Below are 21844 nucleotides of genomic sequence, written 5' to 3'. Positions count from 1 at the left end.
GGTGGATGTCGAGGGGAGGGGCGGGCTGCTGTGCTGCAGGGCGCAAGGAAATGGGCCCGGTTCCAACGATCCACCGAAGGATCGAGAATGGTTAACCTGGTGCGGCCGGTGTGGTACACTTTTTCAACTCTTATCTCTTTCGTTTCAACGCTTCTGGGTATAATATTTAACCCAAAGAAAAATCAAAGAATAATTTACACGTGAAAAACAATTGGTGCGATTGCATACTGTCAGATACTCTTTTATTATGCTCGATTAATTTGGATATAAATAGATTATAAATAAGTTCGTGCAATAGTCAACGTGTCACTATAAACCATGCTTCGAGGTGCGTCTAGCTTTCTTTGTTTTCTTTTTATACGACAAAGGTTCCTTTCGTTAATGATTGTATAAGTGTATGTAGGTATAAAAACGAAAGCTTACATTGTAACAATTCCTCTCTTTCGGTGGTCACGATCAAACAAATCATTTTTTTCCATTGAAAGAATCTACCACACGTGAAAAGACGATTCTACTTTTGTGCTTTACCCTGCTAATTCGAACCGATTGAATCTCTATGGATTTGACACGTTCCATTCAACATTCTATTACTCTTACTGTCCATAGAATAGACTCTGTTCACTTGGGATCAACGAGTCGAAATTAAATCTTCTAAGTGTACGTTTTGGTGCAACGTAGACTTCCCTTAATTAAAGGGAAAAATAGAGGGTGATACATCTTCCCCTATATTTACCCTTAACTAAGAAACAGCCTAAGTTCCACGAAACTGCACAATTATAATAAACTGTGTATCTCTACCTGCTATCGCCAATTAGGCAGCGATCATCAGCCTTTCGAGTTTGTGCGTTTCCGTTGACCAAAGGTACAGTTTGTGTGTCAGTTGAACGAGTTGTGTTTAATGATTGAATTTTGAAAGACGGATCTCTGATACGGTTTTCTGATGATTTATACAAATCACCTATTCGGCTAGATGCGCTCCCTAATCGTAAAATACGTCGAGTATAGTTTTTGGTCCGGTAATAGCTAATCTGTTATACAACGATGCAAGACACACTCTTCAACGCTAAGTGAACAATCTTCAAACTTCCACGTTTTTCGATCCAACGCGTTGACTGGCATTTATGATCGGTGGTGCGAAAAGTTGTGTATCAGAAGGGTTGAAAGAGAAGAAAGTAAGAGGGGAAAATTGAATTGCAATGTCATACTGAGTATGCGCCAGTCAACGGGTTGAAGAATCTACCATTACATTTTCCTTCTATCTGAAGCCAAACTAAACAAAGAAGTCTTATTTAAGTAAAGTAAAGAGGATTGATCGACAAAGTTCCGTTTTCTGGCTATCTTAATCGTATAAAACACGTCGATTAATGAAGAACATCTACATCGTCCAATTCAACAAAACATTATGCTCAAAACGATGTAGATTTTCTTCGATAACGAAACGCGTTTCCACATTTGATTCTTGTTATAATATAGATATTATGTAAAAATGCTAGATACTTGATAAATTCCATGGACTGACGCGTGACCGCGTAATGAACTACAGGTTAATACTGTATTCTAGCGAATAATGATGTTCCACATAGGATGGAACACGTGTAGTTATAATTGGTACTCGTTAATTGACTTAGTTTATACATCTATGTTAAATGTTCGTTAACACGTTGACTACCATGAGAGGGTTACCACTGATTGGCACCATAAACTTAAGTCTAATTGAACGATTAAACGAAGAAGAAGAAGAAGAAGAAGAAGAAAGGAAAGTTTTGAGCAGTAAATTGGAAATATTAGATCATCATTAACACGTTGACTACCTTGTTCAAGCAACAGAAAGAACGTTTCAAAAACTATCGAAATTATAATATTAATTGAAAATTGCAATTTGAAGCATTAAATTAAAAAATTTAATATTTCTACTTTGATAGTCAACGTATTAATTATTATTATAATGTGACTTACTACGAGTATCCATTTTCACTGTGACAGTCAACGTGTTAAGCAACTACTCTCTCCCTCACTGTATCACAACTATGCATGGTGTGTTCACCTCTTGTCACTCAACTTCCTTTCAATATTTCATTCTCGTCAGATGCTTCCTTGAAATGTCACCATTTCGATCCAGATGCAAACAGATAAATATCATAGTAGTATAAATTTGTTACGTACTTCCATGCAGACACATGTACGATATACCTCGTCTAAACTTTCTCAGGCGTCTCACCAGTATACATATAAATATAAAAGTGTTAACAGAAAAATGAACTAGGAGAGAGCAACAAACAACTAAATTAATCTGTTCTACGTGGATAATCTTTCTCGTCTGTTGATACATTGAATCTAACACTCAGATTTGCTCTCTTTTGTTACATCAACTCTTTGCACTCGATCTTGTAACTATTGGTGCTTCCAGTCTATTGAATAATTAAATCTAGTTCATAGAAAAACATTAATGACTATGTTTAAAATTATTATTTCAACCCTCAAAGGGTGCAGTCGGTTAAATTTAATTTTAGATATAATTTTAGACTCGTACTCATTTAAAGCACCATTTCATTATGTCAGCGGCAGTGATGGCAAATGTCAAAGAAAGATGTACGATAAAGATTTACGTTTAGAGCCTTTGAAGAATCCACTTGTCGCGTCTCTATAGTAAAAAAGAAATGTCGAGTGCAAAGAGTTAAGAAACGACGAAAGGAAGACTCGATTCGACTGGAACCTCGTGTATGGATGCTACCACAATGATCATTGCTTTCGATCAACGAGACATTTCTCTCTTCTGAACGTCTCATTCGTTTCTGATTCTCGTTGATCGCTTGGAAACTAAATCCTGGTAACTGCGAATGAAACGTACTCGACGATGGAAATCGAAGCGTCGCGAGAGACGTACACTTTTCACCTGAATCATCAGGAACAAGGTACCCCATACGTAGTACCTACCCTCTATTCGGGACCTACGAAAGAACGCGTTCTCGACCAACAGCGCCGTTAGTTGTTGTTACTTACTGGCTGATAGATAGTCGGTCGTCCAACGTTGTTCGAATTCATGTTCGCCCTTTGAATCGTTCGATCCTCGTATCTGGTGCTCCCTTGGCTCGCCATAGGTCGGTTCAGTGTGCTGCAATCATAGCTACGATTCAACGTGGGGGTCGAGACGTTCATGAATATGTTAAAAAGACGGGACTCTGCTTAACTGAAGTTACTGAACTCAGTAAAAAATGAACGAGCAACGCATATACTTAAAGAAAGAAACGCAGAGTCCGGGGAAACATAAAAAGACTTGAAACGAATGTCTATAAAGAGTTCAGACAAAATGAAAGCATCGATACAAATTGTAACTAAAAATCTTTGATCGTTGCTGGTCGAGCACAGTTTACCTATTCGCGTTATTGGGTGAATTAGGCCCTGAATTTCGTGCTGCCACCGTTTTCGTTACGAAATCTTGCTCCTTCCATCCGTGCTTTTTGTAAACGTCCCTCAGTTCTTGATGCTGCCACATCGTGAACAAAACTTGACCTAGAAGTTAACCGAAGGTCAATAAAGCATTAACCGATATTTTTCTTTTTTTTTTTCAGAGTACTTGAAGATTCCATGAGACATGGCCCTTGCCTGCGAATTTAAGAACACGAGGCGTGTACTTCTGACGTTGCCTGGTGATGTTCATCAATCTATCCACTCCACCAGCGTCCAACAGGGATCTCGAGAACTCGGCGTTCTTCTTGATAACTTCGTTTAAAGTGGCAAGGACCGCGGCGATGGTATCGTCGCTAGTACCCTGGTCGTGCTGGTTGTTTCCTGAAGGTAACTTCTGTATCAGGTCGCGCATCGCGTACTTTCCTATTAGCTCTTTGTTGCGTTGATCTATCGCGAGATTTCTGAGCGCTGTGACCACTGCGCAGACCACACGATCCACCTGTGATTAAATTATAAAAGGAAACATTAAATAAAATGCGAAGCTATCTAGGTGTTAGAAATGAAATGAACTTCAAGATCCTAGTACCTCCATTCGCAGCAGCTCTACCAGGATAGGAAGTCCCTTTTCTTTGCGCACAGCCGCACGAATCTCGATGCTAGGCTGCCAGTAACAAGCAGCAAGATTCTGAAGGGCTCCAGCGGCTGCCTCAAGGGTCTCTGGGTTCGAGCAAGTGTTCAGAAGTTTCAGATAGGACTGGACCACTTCTGGTTGCCAGAGTAGTTCCATGCCTCTGACAGGTTCTGTTCTGGGACTGGTGGTTCTCGACGCGGTGGTCTCCTTCTGAACTGGCTGACCATCCTTTTTCTTTTTGCTACCACCAAAGCAGCCCAAGTTCTCACCTATGGAACAGTAATTAGAAAGACTGAAGTTAGTCGAGGTGGAAGACTAAACTTTGGCTTGGTGAACATTGCACACGCTTGGCACATTCAAGGAAAATATCCTTAAAACAATCTTTTGCAGTCCAAGTGTATCTGCTTTGATAGTCTCTCATAGTTTTAGACAAACTTCAAGACATATTATGAAATTTAGAATTTTAAAGTTAAATTGAACTTGATACACATCATGGATAGACTGTAAAAGATTGAAATAGCAATCTCACGATGGAGTATTCGTACAAAATTGTTTCATTGTTATGAATTATGATCTGATTACACTACTTCTAGCTAAGAGCTAATCATACAACAATGCCTGAAACGCAGCATACAATATCCAGAGCAGAATTAATAGCATACATAAGATGCAAGCAAAAGGGTACACTTTCCAGGCATGAGAGATTCAATTATGCACTAATGAAATTAATCTTGATGCTTCAGCAGAAACGTACGTGTGTTCTGTACGTGTGGTCTCTATGGGATCACGAATGTACTTTGTTTTACTTAAACGTGACCTAAAGTGAAACGATGATGTCTACGGAATCAATATTGAAACAATGATTCTGAGGACGATGACGTGTTTCAAAGTTTCCATGAAACGATTTAAAAAATGACGATCGAAGCGTGACATGCACCGATAACTCGTATTCGTTTAAAGAAAAAAAAAAAGGATAGAAAACGGTGTAAACTAAATTAGCGATGATATTACAAGAATGTCTTACCTTGACATAAACTGTACGCTAAAAAGATTGAAACACATTTTAATCCATGCTAAAACTAGGAAGGATACAACTTGCTTTTTTTTATCTTTTTTCTTTTATTCTAAATTCAACGCGTTTTTCTTTTATAAAATAAAAATGTTTATCGTACAAGGAAAGAAACGACAGTATGGGCATCAAGAAGAACAGAAAAATCAATGTGTCAGTGTTTGTCAGTGTTTTGTACATTGTCGATTTTATCCATTGAACGTATAAGCTTAAAGTTCAGACAAACGTAAGCACCGCAACGAATGGTCAGTGTGCACGGGTGTGGTATTTGTTTTATAGATTCGGTACAGGTATACAGGGTCGTCTACTAGTCCTAATTACTACTTTGCACGTATCACAGATATATGAAACCTTTCATATAGATATATATATATACATATACTATACAATACTGTTGCCAAGCGAATGTCAATTACATTTTATCCTTTCAGTCACGACTTTATCCTTGGCACTGTACAACCATTATTGACTAAATATCGATCCTACTGTTCGTAGAACAGTCCAACCTACTTTATGTAGAACAAGTAGCAACTCAGTTACGACCGCCATAATTTACCATCGCAATGCTGTTCGAGGAAAATACAAGATGTTACAAAAAGGGGGGCAACTAATGGTACCACTAATTTTGAAACACCCTGTATACGTCTCAATATTACAGCCACTCAAGGTTCGAATTGAGAAGTGTTTCTAATTGAAGTCGACGGAGTTACAAACTTTCTTTCATATCTTATCACCGTCTCGGAGAAACGTGAACCGCTTATCATCTCAGCGCACACAAAATTCGGCTGCATGCGTGTCGTCACATGCCCACTGACTAGGAAACCCATGTTTACCATGACAAAGAGAGAGAGAGAAAAAAGGGAGGAAAAAGGGGACACTCTTCTCATTCTTGGAATGCAATGATCAGACACTTCCAAAAGCAAGCCCTCACCTTTGGCCGGTGCCGCTACCCTGTTCTGCACCGTCGATTGAATCGGATGCTTGTCATAATTCGGATCCTCCACTTCCTGGCAACGGTAGCTCAAGTTTCGTAGAATGCACACGCAATTCTCCACAATTTTGTTGCCGATGTTTGATTTCTCTATAGCAGATCGCACCACGTACAACAAGGCGTCGACCAGACCCTCGCATTCGCGCAGCTTCTTCCTCGCGTACTCCCCGGCACTGGACACGTTCCTTAATACCCCGGAAGCGTTTCTGAACACGGTCGACCAACAGGTCTCCCCGCTGGAAGAACTCGGGTCCCAGCCACTGTGCGGTATAATTATGTTGTTCACCACCATCGTTACACCGTCGTCGATGATGGATTTCTTGAGATCCTGCAAGAGTTGAAGTGTGAGAAAGATTGCGCTATAATATTTGGGACAACGAGATACGTCAGAGATAGAAGAGGTCATAGGCTTCGATAGGCGTTGCCTCGAATACTGTTATAATTTCTATTTTCCTCCATTACGTATGCTGATCGTGTAACCGTGTGACAGACGTTCATCGCTCACCTCGCAAGAGGACAGGTTCCACAGCACCCCAGTGACCAGCTCCTTCACGTCCGCATCAGACGTCCTGCGTAAAAGATTGATCAATGCCGGCACTCCGCCAGCGTTCTTGATGGCCCTCTTGTTCTCGTCGTTCTGCCTTCCGTACGACAGATTCCTCAACGCACCACAAGCGTTCCTGTACACATCCGGATTATCGTGATCCAACAGTTGCACCAAAGGCGGTATACCACCTAGACTTCGCGTCTTCTGTTTGTTAGGATCGTCCATGTAGCAGAGATGCTGCAGATACGCCGCTGCATTCGCCTTGATTATATTGTTCGGATTGCTGAGGAAGCCTATCACCTCCGATAGATTTGGATCCCTCCATCTCATAGACTTTTGATCGTCGTCCAGAGGGCTGGCCATACCGGGTACAACTGGATGCCGGGACTGTAACCGTTGAAGGTGTACCTCGTCCTCGAACATGCCTGGTGGAACTCCAGAGGTCAAGGGAACCGGATGGCCCTCGTCGTAGGCGGGTATGTCGCTAGGAACTGGCACTGGACCCACGCCGACGACAGGGCCGTATCCGACGGGTCCGTAGGGGGACGGAGACACGTAACCGTAGGCCACTTTGTTCTCGTCTGGAAGATACATCAAAAGTGTTATAAAACCGGTCGCCATTGTAATTCACCGCGGGTACGCTCGACGAGACGTCTTCTTAGCGTTTCGGCGCGATATGCATAATTCACTCGCATTATCGTTTAGTGGAATATGGAAGTTAAACGACGATAAACGCCGGACGAGATGAAGCTTAGAACGAGAGCGACAGAGGAAAGATGAAGAGCGTACAGAATATAATGATAGAGGCAGAGAGAGAAAGAGAAAGAGAAAGAGTAAAGAGAGAGAGAGAGAGAGAGGAAGGCGTTAAATAAATTATTGATGTGACCCTACCATGAGGATGCTGAGAGGGTTCGCCAGAGTCATCCATATTCCAAGAGTTGCTGATTTGATCTAGAGGGGACACAAAATAACAAACGAACGTCAGGCATTGGGGATAATTAAAGTGAATTATGCTGTGGCCCGTGCGAAGACCGGACAAACAGCCGCGCGACCAGCTGCAACACGATACGCTAGAGTATCTCGTTACGGAGATGATCTAGGGTGAAGCTCTGTGACTCGTTCGAAAAATCGTACCAATCCAGGAATCTTCCTTGTGCCCGAAACACATTGAACGTACCATATTGATCTCCAGGACCTCCGGGACTAGGAGTGATACGATAATGATCTTGCAACGCGGGATTCAGACCTGGATCGATGTCGTTGTAACCGCCTTCCACGTATGGTGCCGCCTTGCGCAGGTATTCTTGTAACACAAAAAAAAGGACATCGTTATCTTGATCCCGAATCGCTATTCTTTTACCGTCTTTCGCGTAATAAACGTCCATGGTATGTAGATGTACACGCGATGGATAAAAATAACTTACCATGCGGCGGTGATGCACGACTGTGCTCCGAAGGACTGTGAGGACTGTGAGGAGAATGCGAGCGTGGCATGTAGATACCGTGAGGACCCGGGTAACCAGGCTGCGGCGGATAGCCAAGATATGGCTCGTAATGCTCGAAACCGACAATATAGGAGTCGGTCGGATACCGTGGATCCGCATGCTGGTAATCCTGAGACATCAACGGCACCGACATGTAGCTCACCGCCCCTGGATCCGGCTCCATGTGGGAAACCTCGCGGACCACCTTCGACACGTTCGTTACCTGACGACCATGACGTACAGATGAATTTTAAAAGACTTTTAAAATAATTTATTCTCTATAAATACAAAGATGTGTAAGAAAATGAGACGAAGGGATGGTAGTCGAGGAAGGGTGGTTCATCGTCATTCTTACACAATTTTTCTCAACTCTAGTCATTTGTATGCGTTAACAATCTCAAAGTTTAATCTATGAAATAAGAAGAAAATAGTTGAGTGGAAAATTGAAAAAGGGATTCTCACTTGTTGAGTGGTTTGTTGCTTATGGCTCCGGATGAGTAATGGATCCTCCTGGACAGACAAATGGGACGAATGCAACGAATGGGTGTCCGCCTGGCCGTTACTTCCGTGGTAATCTGCATCACTCTGTCCGCTGCAAAACGTCCACGAAATAATGATCAATTAAGGGAGGAAAGCTTTCCAACTATCGGTGATTTTTCATTTGTTCGATGGCTTACGTGTATTGCGGCATGTCGGGGCCCTTCTCCTGGAGAACGCGTCTGGAAAAATACAATTGGAAAAATCACTTTCCATCCGGTGATATTAAATAATTATCGCTGAATTAAATACCACAGAAACGAACCAACAGAAGAAAAAAAATCTTTTAAGACGACGGTGAAAATGATGAACGAAGAATGAAACCCTTTGCGCTTCGATGTTTTACAGAATGAAAGTTTTCAGAATCAACACTTTAAATTGCCAATTTCGAGCGCAATGGGTTAAAGGAAAAGTTGCCAAGTAGAAAGATACACGCACCAACCGAAACGGACAACTTCGATTGCAAATAAAGCAAAGAAAAGTCAAGCAGACAGGTCTGACAGAACGAAACAGAACGTTCATAAGTGTTTCTAATTACGCTAAACTACTCATCACTTTCAGGCACGCTAAATACGATCGTTAGACACACACGTTGGTTAGTACGACTGAAGTTATTCATTCTGATTGTCATGTGTACGTTTCAGGAAGGAAAATCGATGAAAACGGAGCAAACATCTTCTTCGATCGAATAAAGGAATCTATTAGAATTTTCCATAGACAAACACAGTTCAGTATCGTAGGCAATTTGCTTATAATATTAATTCGCTTATTAAAATTAATACCGTTCGATCGAAAAATGATTGGAAACTCGCTCGAAGGTTCCCGATAATATTGATGGATAAATGATTAAACAATGAAAACGATTGCGATAAATAGTACACTCACGTTCAGAATGACTAACCTCTGTTGGCTTGATTAAGTCATGTTAGTCACCTCTGCGTGATCTCAGTGCGCGTTATGCTGTGCTCTTGTCTCTGCTCGATCCGACGATTCACCAGGCTGACATTAACAATTTCCCAGACAATTAATTAGAATTTCACTCGTCGGTCAACGTTTCAACGTTCTTCCTAAACGATGTCTCGAGTTAAATTAGCGATGGGTTCCCACACTTGTTCCACATGGATACATTTTACATTCAAACTATTCGCACTCGTATGTCCATTTTGATCAAAGTGAAAGGTTACACTTTGTTCAAAATAATTTGAAAAAATATATGAACAAAAGAGTTAAATTATGGTACTATTACGTGGAAGGAGAGTCGTTTGAAAATATAAAATATTTTCCTGTCGTATTAAATATCGATATTTCTACTGGTGCTCGTTACCAATCGATCCCATCGCTAAATTAAACGTTGTAACTGTCTTTTTCATCGTTTGATCCACGTAAATATCCCATTATTAAATACAGTGTGTCAGTGAATTAAAGAGGAAGAAGTTGAAGTTTATATCTCTGGTACGTAGCCAGTGTGTAAAGAGGGTGGTTGCCAATTAGAGAATAAGCAGACTTGGAATTTCAAGAAAGTAAAGAGAGAAAGTAGGAGAATTCTTATTAATTGGTCAGTCGAGAGTTCGAGGAGAGAAAGACACTTACAGACAGGAGTCAACCAGCTGATTATTTGACATACCAGCTGATTTTTCGTCTCTTGCCGCTCAGCAGTCGGTGACGTCCCCTGAAATCATACGGGAAAAATATTAGTCAGTGAAATAGAATTTTTTAAAATATCTGATACCGTGCGACACTCGGCGAGGCACGGAGGTGCATTCAAAGGGTGCAGAATTGGAACGTTTAGAGAGGTGCGGAGAAACAGGGTAAAATTCTTGAAATATCAGCGGTTGAACCCTCGTTAAACGTTAATTTCATTGCGAGCGAACAGCCGTGTGACCTCTTTGATCATCCCTCCCGCCTGTTGGCCGTTCTTTTTTCAATCTAAGTCGTTAATTGATTTTATCACTTTCGCATAGGCCAGGTGGTTAACCGTGGCAAAGCGTATCGCGTGTAATCACAGCATTAAAAGTAAGAGAGAAAAAGGGATGAGAAGGGTTTAATTGATTTGTCGCCTCGTCGCTCTTTTTATCGCCCGTTTCGATTACCCCTCCCTTCGATCCTCGAACACGTACGCGAACGGAGGACGGAGGGAAGTTTGCTAACGAATTCACCTAACGCAACTACGATACCAGAATTTTGTCGGGATCGAGCCTCCTGAAAGGATCCCCGCCTTGTTCGGCCGTAGTTCCCACAGGCTGAATTCTATCCACCTAACGAACTTCGTTTCCACTTATTGTCTCCCCGGTTGTCCTTTTTCCAAGCGAGATAATCGTCGTGCCAGATAGAGAAGCATTCGATGCGAACAACGTGTATCGAAGGTAAAAAAAATCTACAGATAAAGCTTAGGATAGTTACTTTCTATTATAAATTAACAACTAAAGATAAGCTTCGACATTGAAATAATTAGAAATTTTGGTAGGGTGGTCTAGATCCTCTAGCTTTTCTAAAAGTGTCGAATGTTTCATTTGAATACTGTTGAAACAACCACGTTCGATCGCTAGTTTTTCGAGTAATAATTACGTTAAAATCGATTAGGAACACCTGTACCGGTGACATCGATTTCTTTTCTTCGAACAAGCTGAATAATCCAGGTCGAAAGAAATTCCCTTGTCCCTTTTACCATCCGTTCTTAGGAAGGAAGACGTGCTCTACGGATTCTCACGTTATTTGCCGTAGTCATCAATTTCTCTTTTTCTTTTTCTTCTTTTTTTTTTATTCCACTGAATTCGACCACGCGCCCTTAATAATTCCGTCAAGAATCTGGAGCTCGAAGCTTTCCGCTGTGACTCGCGTTTGTTCGAGATAAACGAAGAAGATGAATTGAAACGTACATCTCGAGCAAGGTAAAAGTAGATCGCCCGTAGTGAAGGTTGATTTGATTGGGTAAAGGGTTATTCACCTTTTCCTTGAGGATCGTGTATACAGGACGTCTCAAAAGTGAGTGTAAAATTTAGAAAATGAAAATAATATAAAGTACAGAATTAAGTTAGAATTGTGGCACTCTCCATGGTCCGCCATCCGATGCTTATATTTCTTATATTATTACGAAAAGGATCACTGTACACGTTGCCCTATTATTAACGATAATATTTGCAATCCAAGGGTATGTTAGAAAATCCCCCTAAACGGCCCAACGCCTAATTGCACGGCCAACCGGATGTTGGCCGATTTTACAGGATGGACCCCCAAGTGGCACACAAGGATTCCTGGTTCTACGAAACAAGAGGACTTTTCCGAGCCAGGAAAATCATTCCTGTTTGGCCTGCCCTATTAGTCGTATCGCGACTCAAATACAATACGTTTGAGATTATCCGGGCCGAGTTTTATTTAGATCCTGCCTCATTAAAACCGCACCTTTGACTCTTCTTACAGGTATGAACAAAAGCCAGAAGGGAGAGGTAAGGCGTTCCAGGGCACGCGTTTAACATGCTTGCTTTGAATGCGTCATTTTCAGCGAGCAATGGAGGGAATCTTCCATAAAAGACATTCCGCGAACACTGCTGCGAGAAACGATGAAAAAAAAAAAATAATAATAAATTCACCTACGATTAACCTCGTCTGCATGCCACCTGGAATTTTTCTTCCTCCAGGCAAAAGAAAGATATTAAATATCTTTGATGCATAGCGAAGCCCTAACGATGACCATAATTGTTAGACTTCGTATACGAGTAAAGTTTTCCCAGCCGCTCGCGCCATTGGAAAAGTCGGAAAATATGGGACAACGTCGCCGGAGGGCCTGTCCCGTAACACTGTCTGGCGTATTAAATTTTTTTTTTTTCACGTCAGGACGAATTCATAAGCGGGCCTAGAAGCCTTTAGGAGCGAGACCGGGACGAATACCCCGACGGCGACGCTGCTTCGTCGCTCAACAATCGCGGGGCTGATTTCTCTCCTCGGGAATTTCGAGGAGAAATAGGCGAGCTGATAGTTTGTGTCAGTATTCCTGGCTTTGAGGCTGAAAAACCATGGAAAATAGGAAAATGGGAAAAGAAAATTGACGCGACCATCGATCTTACGGTAATTATTACATTTCGAAATTAATTTATATACTGGTAGAATACTTTGATGATCTTCGATAACGCTTGGAACGCAAAAGGTACCCGGTGCAAAGGTTTCAATGGGGCTGCAGACTGGCGCGTTCCCATGTAAGATTAAGCGAGAACTAATTAAGGTCGTGGTCACTGTAGTAACGCGAAGCTCGCAGTGAACCAAATTAATGTTCACGTACACGCTTGAAAATCCTCTTTTCGCAATTGGAAGTGTAAAATTGCTAGTCCGACGAGACAGCTCCTTGGATGATTTCAAATACAATCAACTCGTACTTTGACAGAATAAAATAGACGAAAAGGATCATGCTAGATATCCGCTGGAAATTTGGCTAACGAATCATCGATTCCGCATAACCAAACGAGTACTCGTCACGGGAGTAACGCGTTTAACGAGAGTGATCCTCTTTACCGCGGGATCTCGTTTTAATTGGCTCGTTTTTCGTCGTGCGGCAAACAGCGACGATATCGCGATGGTAATTAACGGATCCGCTGACTGTTTCGTCGCGGTTTTAGGCGTTGACTACCTTTTTTTTCTTAATATTCTACAGGAAGTCGTACGTTTTAGCTACGGAGAAATATAGTACTTATTACAGTAAATTACAGTAAATTACAGTAAATTACTGTAATGTTCTTATTTAATCCTTGCACCAGTCAACGTGATTTCGAGGTTGAATTTACGTTCGAAATCCGTCGAACGATTCTGAATTAGATGAACATGGACGACGACGGTTCGAGTTGTCCGATAAAAAGAACCGAAGCATCGTCGTTGGGTGACACACTTATCGATACACTCGAGGCGAGACTAAACAACGCTTAGCTCGATAACGGAGCTGAATTTATCCGTAGAGTACACAAAACCGCGTTTGATTCGGAGTGGCTTGCTTATTTGAGGAGGAACGTTTTGTCGAGTACTTACTTCAGGAAAAGAAAGTCTATAATTTTAATTATTCTTTGAAAGGTTTCGTAATTGCTTTGAATGCAATTTCTAACCCTCCTAAATATCTCGATCGTTACCTCTTTAAATGTCAAGGTTGCCCCTCTAAATGTCCCGACAGTATCTCTACGTTTATCTTATTGTCAGTCCCACCCCCCGTGACTAAACCTGTATCGCAAACACGGATAACGTTTGTTTGCACACGGATTACGAGATAAAAGGTATTTATACAGATCTATACGTCCAGAGTTCGCGTTACACGAAATACGTGTATCTACATATATATCAATGAAAGAAGCAGCTACGTATCGAACGTGGTTGAAAACAGAACGGAAGTCGACAGTAGGATTATAGCGAGGGTCACTTGTAACATCGTTGATGGGCGATGGTAGTGGCCTTGGACGACCAATTGATTTTGCACAGGCTACATAAAAGTGGTCGAGTTGCACGAAACGCGACACGCTACGTTTCGTTCGCTCGGAATTTCATCCACGAGAAATCAACCCTGTGCGATAAGGAAAATATTTCACGCGTGGAAAATAAAGTACGCGTCTTAATCTGTAGGAGAAAAAGTTGCCAATGGACAGATTTATTGGAACCTCCGATACTATTAGTATCCTTTAGATTGGATTTGCGGTGCTCGAAACGATAAGAACACTTTAAACGCATACAGCTTCTGCTCGTCGACCGAAAAAGGGGTTGAACGGTTACGTTTTCCCGATCACTCGAGAAATCAAAGAAACGTACGAACAAAGGGGTTGGAAGGAAAAAAATGGAATCGAGCAAGCGATCGATCGAAAGGAAGCATGCTGTAAGTAGGATCCCTCGTCTAGCTCTGTTCGATGGAAGGGGATAGATTGAGTTGGTACTAGGCGATACCATCAATCAATCCCACGTCCCACAAACTATTTCTGGATCGATCGAGTAGCAGAAGCTTGTTTGGTTCGACGCGTTTCTCGATACTCTCTGGCCGCCGCGCCGGTTGTCGCGGTGTCGGCTCTCTTCGTGGTCCCCGGACCAGATAGGAACGTCTGGCATCCGGCGAACAGAATTTCCCGTCGCGGCGAACCAATCGTCGGACAGTAAGTTCGCCGATAAAGAAGAGCTTCTGAATCGTCCGAGCAGAAACGGGAACGATTCGCGAGGTCGAACAATGAGAATCGGTGCCGTGACTAAGCGACCTTCGCAGCAAAACTCGATACGAGGGCAACCATTCACTACACCGGCTCGTACGACCATGCCAACCGGGGATTTAGGTAAATTTCCATTAATTGGATCGAACGGCTTTCCCCGATTAATCCTTTCTCCGCTTACGAGCGAGAAAAATGATTTTCCTATGAGCGCGAGTACTTACCGCCTCTATAATTGTCGCAATTTTTACCTGCTTAAATTTCCTCTTTAAATTCGACAGCCTTAATATTTGCGGCAAACAGTGGAATAATGGAAGGAGAATTCGATGAAAATTCTTCATTTTCCGAAGGCCAGTGTACATCTAGCGGAATTGAATTCTGTAGAACGTGATTGATCCCTTTCTCGTTGACGTGACATGAAATTTCCTTCGACTATCAGGAGTTAAATAAATGATCAGATATATAATAGGCTTCGAGCGTAATCGAATTTCCAAGGAAATCGTTTTTCCCTGGTATCGGTATCCGTAAACAATCCCAGGGGAGGGCAGGGTCGAGCAACCTGTGCTACCTGTCGCTCGCTTGACGAGCCAATAAAGAGGAGCTGGTTAGAGGTCGAGGGAGGGAAGGAAGGAACAAGGGGACAGGAAGAACGGACGTACGAGGAGACAAAAATTAAGTCACGCTACCAGTTCTCCGCGAGGCACGAAAAGCGCGTTTGCCAGAGAGGAGACACGGTTCGAGAACACGCGACAACGGGACAACGAAAGTTTGCCAGAGAACAATAGCCCCGGGACAAATCCGTACAATTTTTCCGTGGTGGCTGAGAAATAATCCCAGCTCCACGCTTTACCCTCTTTTTTCTTTTTCCTTTTTTCTTTTCTTTTTTAATTACAATTTGCAACAGCCCCCGGAGACTCGAGCAATTTTCGACGGAACGACCGGTACACCGCACGTATAACGTGTAAGAATTTTAATTAACGATCGACAATTTCACTCACGCTCCCTCGAACGTTTCGCGATCGACAAACGTCGATCCATCGAGTCTGAAACGTTTGAAACATCAGGAAATGACGAGAGTGGCTTTGGAGAAGCATAGATATACAGAATATCATGTTTAAATGATTAAATAGATATAACAAAGAAAATTATTAATCGTTAATGAAATAGTAAGGTACTATATACATGTATACGAAGTAGCCTTTACAGACACCCTATATACGAGATGCATCAAGGAAGCGGACAGAGAATGCAGAAAGACGCGTGCAGTGGACAGAGAATCCTATCTATATCGAGGAGAAAGAGGGGCGAAAGAGAAGAATAAAATGATAGAAGAAGAAAGGGGTAACGAATATATCACGAGAGAATGAGAACAGAGCCGCAACCTCATTCTCCTTTCCGGCTGACGCGTTGAAAAGCTGTGTCCCTTCCTCTACCCCCACTCCGCCTACTTTTTTTCTCATCCCCACTCCGACTCGGTCAGCCCCACGTGACTCGACCGTGCGAAAGCATGTAAGGCCGACGACGACGCGGCGCGTGTTTGAATGAATGGCTGCGCGGCGCGTAGTGGGGCAAGGTAGATGCATATACGTGCGTACGATAGTACGAGAGGTTAGTACGCGTTTCTCTGTGTTTACTCCCGTACACCGCGCATGACTGCGATCATCACGCGACCAGTTCGCTTCCGTTTCGGTTTTTCGGCCAGCCTTTATACGCGGGTATTATCGATGTTGCTATTTCAGTATGATGAATGGTAGGATTTCATTTTAGACGATTTCTTTCATTCGTAAAGAGCAACGACAGCGTGAATGATTCTCTTAAGAGGCGACGATTTAAATTGCTTTATCATATTGAAATCCGTAGCTTCCTTTTTTGAAATTTTAAGGATACCCTTAGGCGAGAACGGGTCTTTTCCGCACATCCTATATATCGAGAAATGTGAACGTGGAATGATTGTAAATTGGAATAATGCCAATGCTTTTTCGACTACAGAATCCAATAATATGTATCGAAACTCATTCATGCGAGAAAAGAAAGGTATACACAATAGAAATATATCCCTCGATACCACCGGAATGCATGAACAGAAAATAATTTCAGTTGTGTATACAACTTTTGAAAATTATTTATTATACACCGACGTGTATCATCTGTTGAATAAAAGTATATCCTTCGAATTTTCTCATTTTCCATATTCTAGAAAATGAGAACGAGTTTATGGACTCTCTTGGTGTATATATTCTTACGATAACAGAAAACACCATTCTCTACGATCTTACGAAAGAAGAAGGAAAATAAGTTTGTACTTTGTCATGCACAGGACTTCTGTCTTGCGATCTAATAAAACTGGATGGGAAACAGGGAAAAGCTGATTTTCCCAGCCGTTGGCCTACAATTTCAATAGATAACACCGGGTTAAATTACAGTTTTCTTTCTTTCAATGGGAAAATGTAGTAATAATCGTAGAGAAATTCAACGTTACAACCGCGTTTCTTTTCCTTTTTCTAAATGGAATTATGCATATTTGATAGAAGAAAAGTGCTCTTAGTATTCAACATTCTTCCTTGGAGACCATTTGAAGAATATTTTAATCTTCCGTTCTTGGTCAGATTACAGTTCTCTAAAATATGACTAAATGAAAGATTCCTCAAATAGTTCCATTAATGAACCTCTGCATAGGTACCATTAAAATTACGCTAGTAAATAGAAATAGAATTATTCGATTGAATTATTTCGGGATGCATCACTCGGTTCTTTTATATTATTATTCGGTCTGACAAGCTCGATTTAAGATTTATTGGCAGCTGTAGATTTTCGCCGCTATTTTATAGTCTTACGTCGTTCGAATTGCTTCGATTCGTGCCGATTGATCGCGATCGAGACTCGGATTGCTCTTTCCCCTAACCACCCCTTTTGCACGGTGAACCGGATAAATTGAATGAACGGTGCAAGTAATTTTCCCTGCTTACTTTTTCCTCTCATTTCCGCCGCCACTTCCTCGTTTTTCAGATTCTTCGACGTGAAATAACTAATTCGATCGAAAACGTCAAATAATTCAGGGCTCAATCAATTATTACCGTAGTCAATGACAAATTTGAGAAATTAATTTACCTATATTTTTTATCTTTTTTCAACAATTTAGTTCAGTGCAACGATAACAACTCATTTGAGAATTTCTAGAATTCTCATGATCCCGGATCTAAGCGAGGCTTAATTAAAACCTAATCTGGATCATTTCGTCGACGTTTAAAGTTCGACGAAAGCTTCTTAAGTCCTGTAATTCCAGCCAATCCTGGGATCGTTTCATTTTAGTTTCAACTTCTGCAACCACTAATTAAACCTTTATCTCATAATTTTTCCTGATCACACACGCGTTAGAATTAGCCCTAATTTAATAATACCGATCATTCTAATTCTAGAAGCTCGCAAACATAATTATTCTCGGTAATCTCTTTTCCTATACGCGGTCATCGAAGCGTTAAGAAAGAACGTTCCAATTCTCCGTTGCTGTTTCAGCAAATTCTTAACTTCTCACGTCGAAATCAAAAACGAAAAAGCTTGCGCAACACGGCAAACCTTCGGCTTGCGAAACACGTATGATCAACGCTTTTTCGAGTCATCTTATCGCGATACTTTCACCGCGACGCAGCTTCTTGGCATCGCGTAATTATGCAACGTTTGCATTCCACGACGATTGCCAGTTGAATAAAATTCCACGGCTGTAAATCCGCGGGCTTACGCGGCCCATTAACGCTCGAATATCCTTCCCTGAATTCAGACTGAAATCCGCTGGAAATTCATGTTTCATCTGTCGCACAATAATTTTTTCTTTACAATTCTATCCTTCTCCGGGAACGAACTTTCCAGTCGTCGACAGGCAAACTTTCGACTTCTTTGAAACTTTGATTTTCCTCCATTTTTTTTTTCTCTCTTTCCCTTCCCGTTGAATCTGCCGGGGACGGTAACGACAAGCTTCGATGAATACAAAATTTATCCGGTGTCCAAAGCAAACCACGGGAATCGCTAATTTCTCGGCCAGAGAGCCGTTCGATAATTTATGAAACGCCGCTTTTTATTGCATTATCCCCGGTTCGAGCGTAGTTATTTCCGCGTCCGGATTACCCGCGAGCGAGGAAACGGAAGAAAGGGGTAGGAAAAGTTTACGATACCCGCGGCAATAAATATTTCACCGGTAACAGCCGTCGGGGAACTCGGTGCGTGTGTTTTTTAAGGGAAGTTCATTTGAAATTGGACGGAAAAAAAGAAGGAGAACGAGCGGTGTGCACTGATTTCTCCACCGATGTTTTTTCAACCCTTTCAGTGCACGGTTTATTAATCCTTTTTCCTTGCGTTCGCGTACGTGTTCAATTGGCCTCGACGAATCTTCGTTTCCCGATGCGGATCGAATTATCGGGTTTGATTAAAATGTGAAAATTACTGGGTTCGCCGGGCTAGTCTCGTTTTTTTCTCTCCTTGAACGCGGTGAATTCTACATCGATGCAGAAGCGGCGCAATAATACGGGAGAAAACAAATGAAAATTGAAATTTGTTTGAACGAGAAACACCGGGCGCTGTGCTTATTTAACTCGGAAAACTGTTCGTCTCTTCTCTAGTTTTATTAGTTAACATTTTCAAGAGAAACATCAAGAGCAATTTAAACGTAGCTAGGGTCGAAAAGATGCGTTAAACGATCTCGCGTGAAAAACAAGAAACCCGAACGGAACTCGGCCATTTTTTTTCGACCTCTCCGAAAAGTAGTTCAACCACTCGTGGAGTCCGTCGTCGTGGTAAATCCGAAGCGTCTAATTAGCCCGGTGCGTTACGCTGCCTCGAGACGGCTAATTTAAGTTTCCAACCTCCTCCTTCACCTCCTCCTCCTCTTCTTCTTCTTCTTCTTCGTTTCGTGCATTCGAAATCATGGCCCGTGCCGTGACACGCGACTTCCCTCAGCATCTGCACGCATCAGGATCAAACTTCTGAACACTAAACGCGATACTCTTGTCAAATCAAAGGATTTATGCTAATTGCGTATGTATTTATATACTGCCAGCGAATCATAGAAATTACCCTCAGTCTCGGTCGTGTAGTCTAAGGGTTCTCAGATTTGTTGACTCCATGACAGAATGAAAGGAACGCGAAAAATTGACACGCAGAGAATTGAAACAATAACGAGGCTCGTTGTCCAAGAGCGAACAGAAGATGCCGGGTAATCGTGTCCCATTCTTTCGAACGGGCCTCTTAAAGAATTTATGGAATTCGTTTCCTACTCTCCCTGTCCCGCGGGACCACTGACGGTTTTTATTCCAGCTGAATGGCCAGGCCAACGTACCTCTACCGTCCTGGTCTTTTCGTAAATTATACACTCGCTCATTACAAGCGGGCAAACACTGGCAGTACGCGTCTACCGCGCCACGTTTGATCGAGATTTAATCAGGTAATAACGAGTCGATCGTACTTTCCTTCAGAAAAGGAACAGTATGAAACATACTTTCGGTGGAAACACGTAAAACGATAGATATTTGAGAAATTTCTACGATTCTAACGTTCCATTAAAAATACCTTAAGTGGATGTTAAGAAATACCGAATCTTTATCAGATAATTGTCCATGAGTCAGACTTCTGAAAATACTAGAAAGGTGTCCACGTCATTCGAGCCTTCCATTTGATCAATCGAGGAATTGATAAGAGTATTACCAATTATCCGTCGTTTATCAATAACGTTAGCCGCAAAGCTGATCGAATATATTTTTTCTCGTTTCGAGTAATTCTCGAGCGAGATAAGGTTCGTAGAGCTGATCGATTCGCTCGAGGGAGGTGTAGGAAGAGGAGTGTACGACGCTCGGTGATATTAAACGTTTCGAATACGGGAACGAAACGTTCCCGGGAGAGATAAAAGAGATAAACCTGAGTAAAACTGTAGGCACCGAACGAACGTCGTTACTGTACGGCCAACTTTATCTTCTCGCCGGGCGTGTCCTTTTTGTTATGAATTGCCGGAGGATTACCTGTCGCTACGATTCCCTTACCCAGCCCCCGCTTCCTGTATCGATTTCGCGGCCCTTCCGATCGAACTTAAAACCCTCGGAATCGTTGCACAGGTGAAGAACGTTTGTACAAGAAAATTTCAGGCAATTCGAAGCTTCGACGAGCCGTTCGTACGTGCTGGAGCACTGGTCGGGATATAGATTGCGACGATAAAACTCCTCGCCGCGGTGCTGATCAACGACCAAACGATTCTTCGTTAGTGAAAAGCGTAACCGATACGTTATCTCGTCGCCAAGAGTTCGACGAGTGATCGATTTAATAACTGGCCTTCGATTATTCGCCCATAGAATCGAGACTAGGACACGGACAACGTTATTTCCGTGTCGAACAATCCACGCTCGGTCACCGTTTCGGTCGCTCTAAACGTTCAATGGTTACATCTGCCACGGCAAATCTATTCATCGGTCAAAGAGGGGACACGCGAGTGTCGGGACCAAAGCATTGTCACAGCCGTGGACCGTTCGATCGGGAATTAAATAGACCTGATTCAATGAAACTTTGTCCTTTCTTCCTTTTCCTCTTTCGTTTAATATAAAACACTGGCCTCCGTCGTGCGATTCATTTCCTATTGTCTGTCCGTTAATACAGCAAGGTTTTTCATTTCTATCCTAGATACATTTTACTGAAGAGAATTTCGTTAATGGACGTCCGGACAACTTGTTGCTTGGTTATTTGGGGAAATAGATACAAGCTCGATCGAATACCGTGTTTCATGGTTATCCGACGGTTCCAAGCAGCCAGGTTTGTGGTCTATCTGGTCGCGGATAGTTGTTGAAAGATTATCCTGTTTTGCTACCGTGACCAGTGAATCCAAGAGCGGCGCAAACCTTCGGCTAGACCACACGCTCCCTTTCAAGAAACTAGCTTGCTCGGAACAAATTACCTTCCTTCGACAAAACAGCGAAAGCCGTTTATTAATTTCGTTCGAGTAATTGCGTGTACCTGTCGACTGTTATCTTTGTCTGTTATACCAGAAC

General features: G+C 42.2%; 2 protein-coding genes across 9 annotated transcripts in view; one reads left to right on the top strand and one right to left on the bottom strand.

Annotated features, from left to right (window-relative positions):
• The window catches only part of LOC114872453 (caveolin-3-like), a 191649-nt gene extending 188008 nt beyond the window's left edge, over window positions 1-3641 (top strand). Inside the window, exon 4 of the transcript XR_006829931.1 lies at window positions 3570-3641. The gene's annotated coding sequence lies outside the window, so the exon portion shown is untranslated. The remainder of the gene's footprint in view (window positions 1-3569) is intronic.
• LOC114872442 (catenin delta-2) overlaps window positions 1-21844 on the bottom strand; it is a 29342-nt gene that overhangs the window by 4313 nt on the left and 3185 nt on the right. Inside the window, exons 2-14 of one of the 8 annotated variants that reach the window (XR_003788767.2) lie at window positions 10258-10336; window positions 9601-9666; window positions 8808-8849; window positions 8593-8722; window positions 8071-8353; window positions 7824-7949; window positions 7538-7597; window positions 6605-7227; window positions 6040-6427; window positions 3995-4308; window positions 3604-3907; window positions 3372-3510; window positions 1957-3112 (exon numbers count right to left, since the gene is read on the bottom strand). Coding sequence is in view for 7 of the 8 variants with exons in the window: in XM_029179632.2 (XP_029035465.1) it covers window positions 3001-3112; window positions 3372-3510; window positions 3604-3907; window positions 3995-4308; window positions 6040-6427; window positions 6605-7227; window positions 7538-7597; window positions 7824-7949; window positions 8071-8353; window positions 8593-8722; window positions 8808-8849; window positions 9601-9666; window positions 10258-10289 (2619 nt within the window). In the remaining variant the exon portion in view is untranslated. Of the gene's footprint in view, window positions 1-1956; window positions 3113-3371; window positions 3511-3603; window positions 3908-3994; window positions 4309-6039; window positions 6428-6604; window positions 7228-7537; window positions 7598-7823; window positions 7950-8070; window positions 8354-8592; window positions 8723-8807; window positions 8850-9552; window positions 9667-10257; window positions 10337-21844 lie in introns of those variants that run through there. The other 7 variants (XM_029179632.2, XM_029179635.2, XM_029179637.2 and 4 more) reach the window with 7 other exon arrangements.

The sequence above is a fragment of the Osmia bicornis genome, chromosome 11, assembly GCF_907164935.1.
Source record: "Osmia bicornis bicornis chromosome 11, iOsmBic2.1, whole genome shotgun sequence".
NCBI classification, from domain to species: domain Eukaryota; kingdom Metazoa; phylum Arthropoda; class Insecta; order Hymenoptera; family Megachilidae; genus Osmia; species Osmia bicornis.
This window is presented reverse-complemented; position numbering and strand designations above follow the sequence as displayed.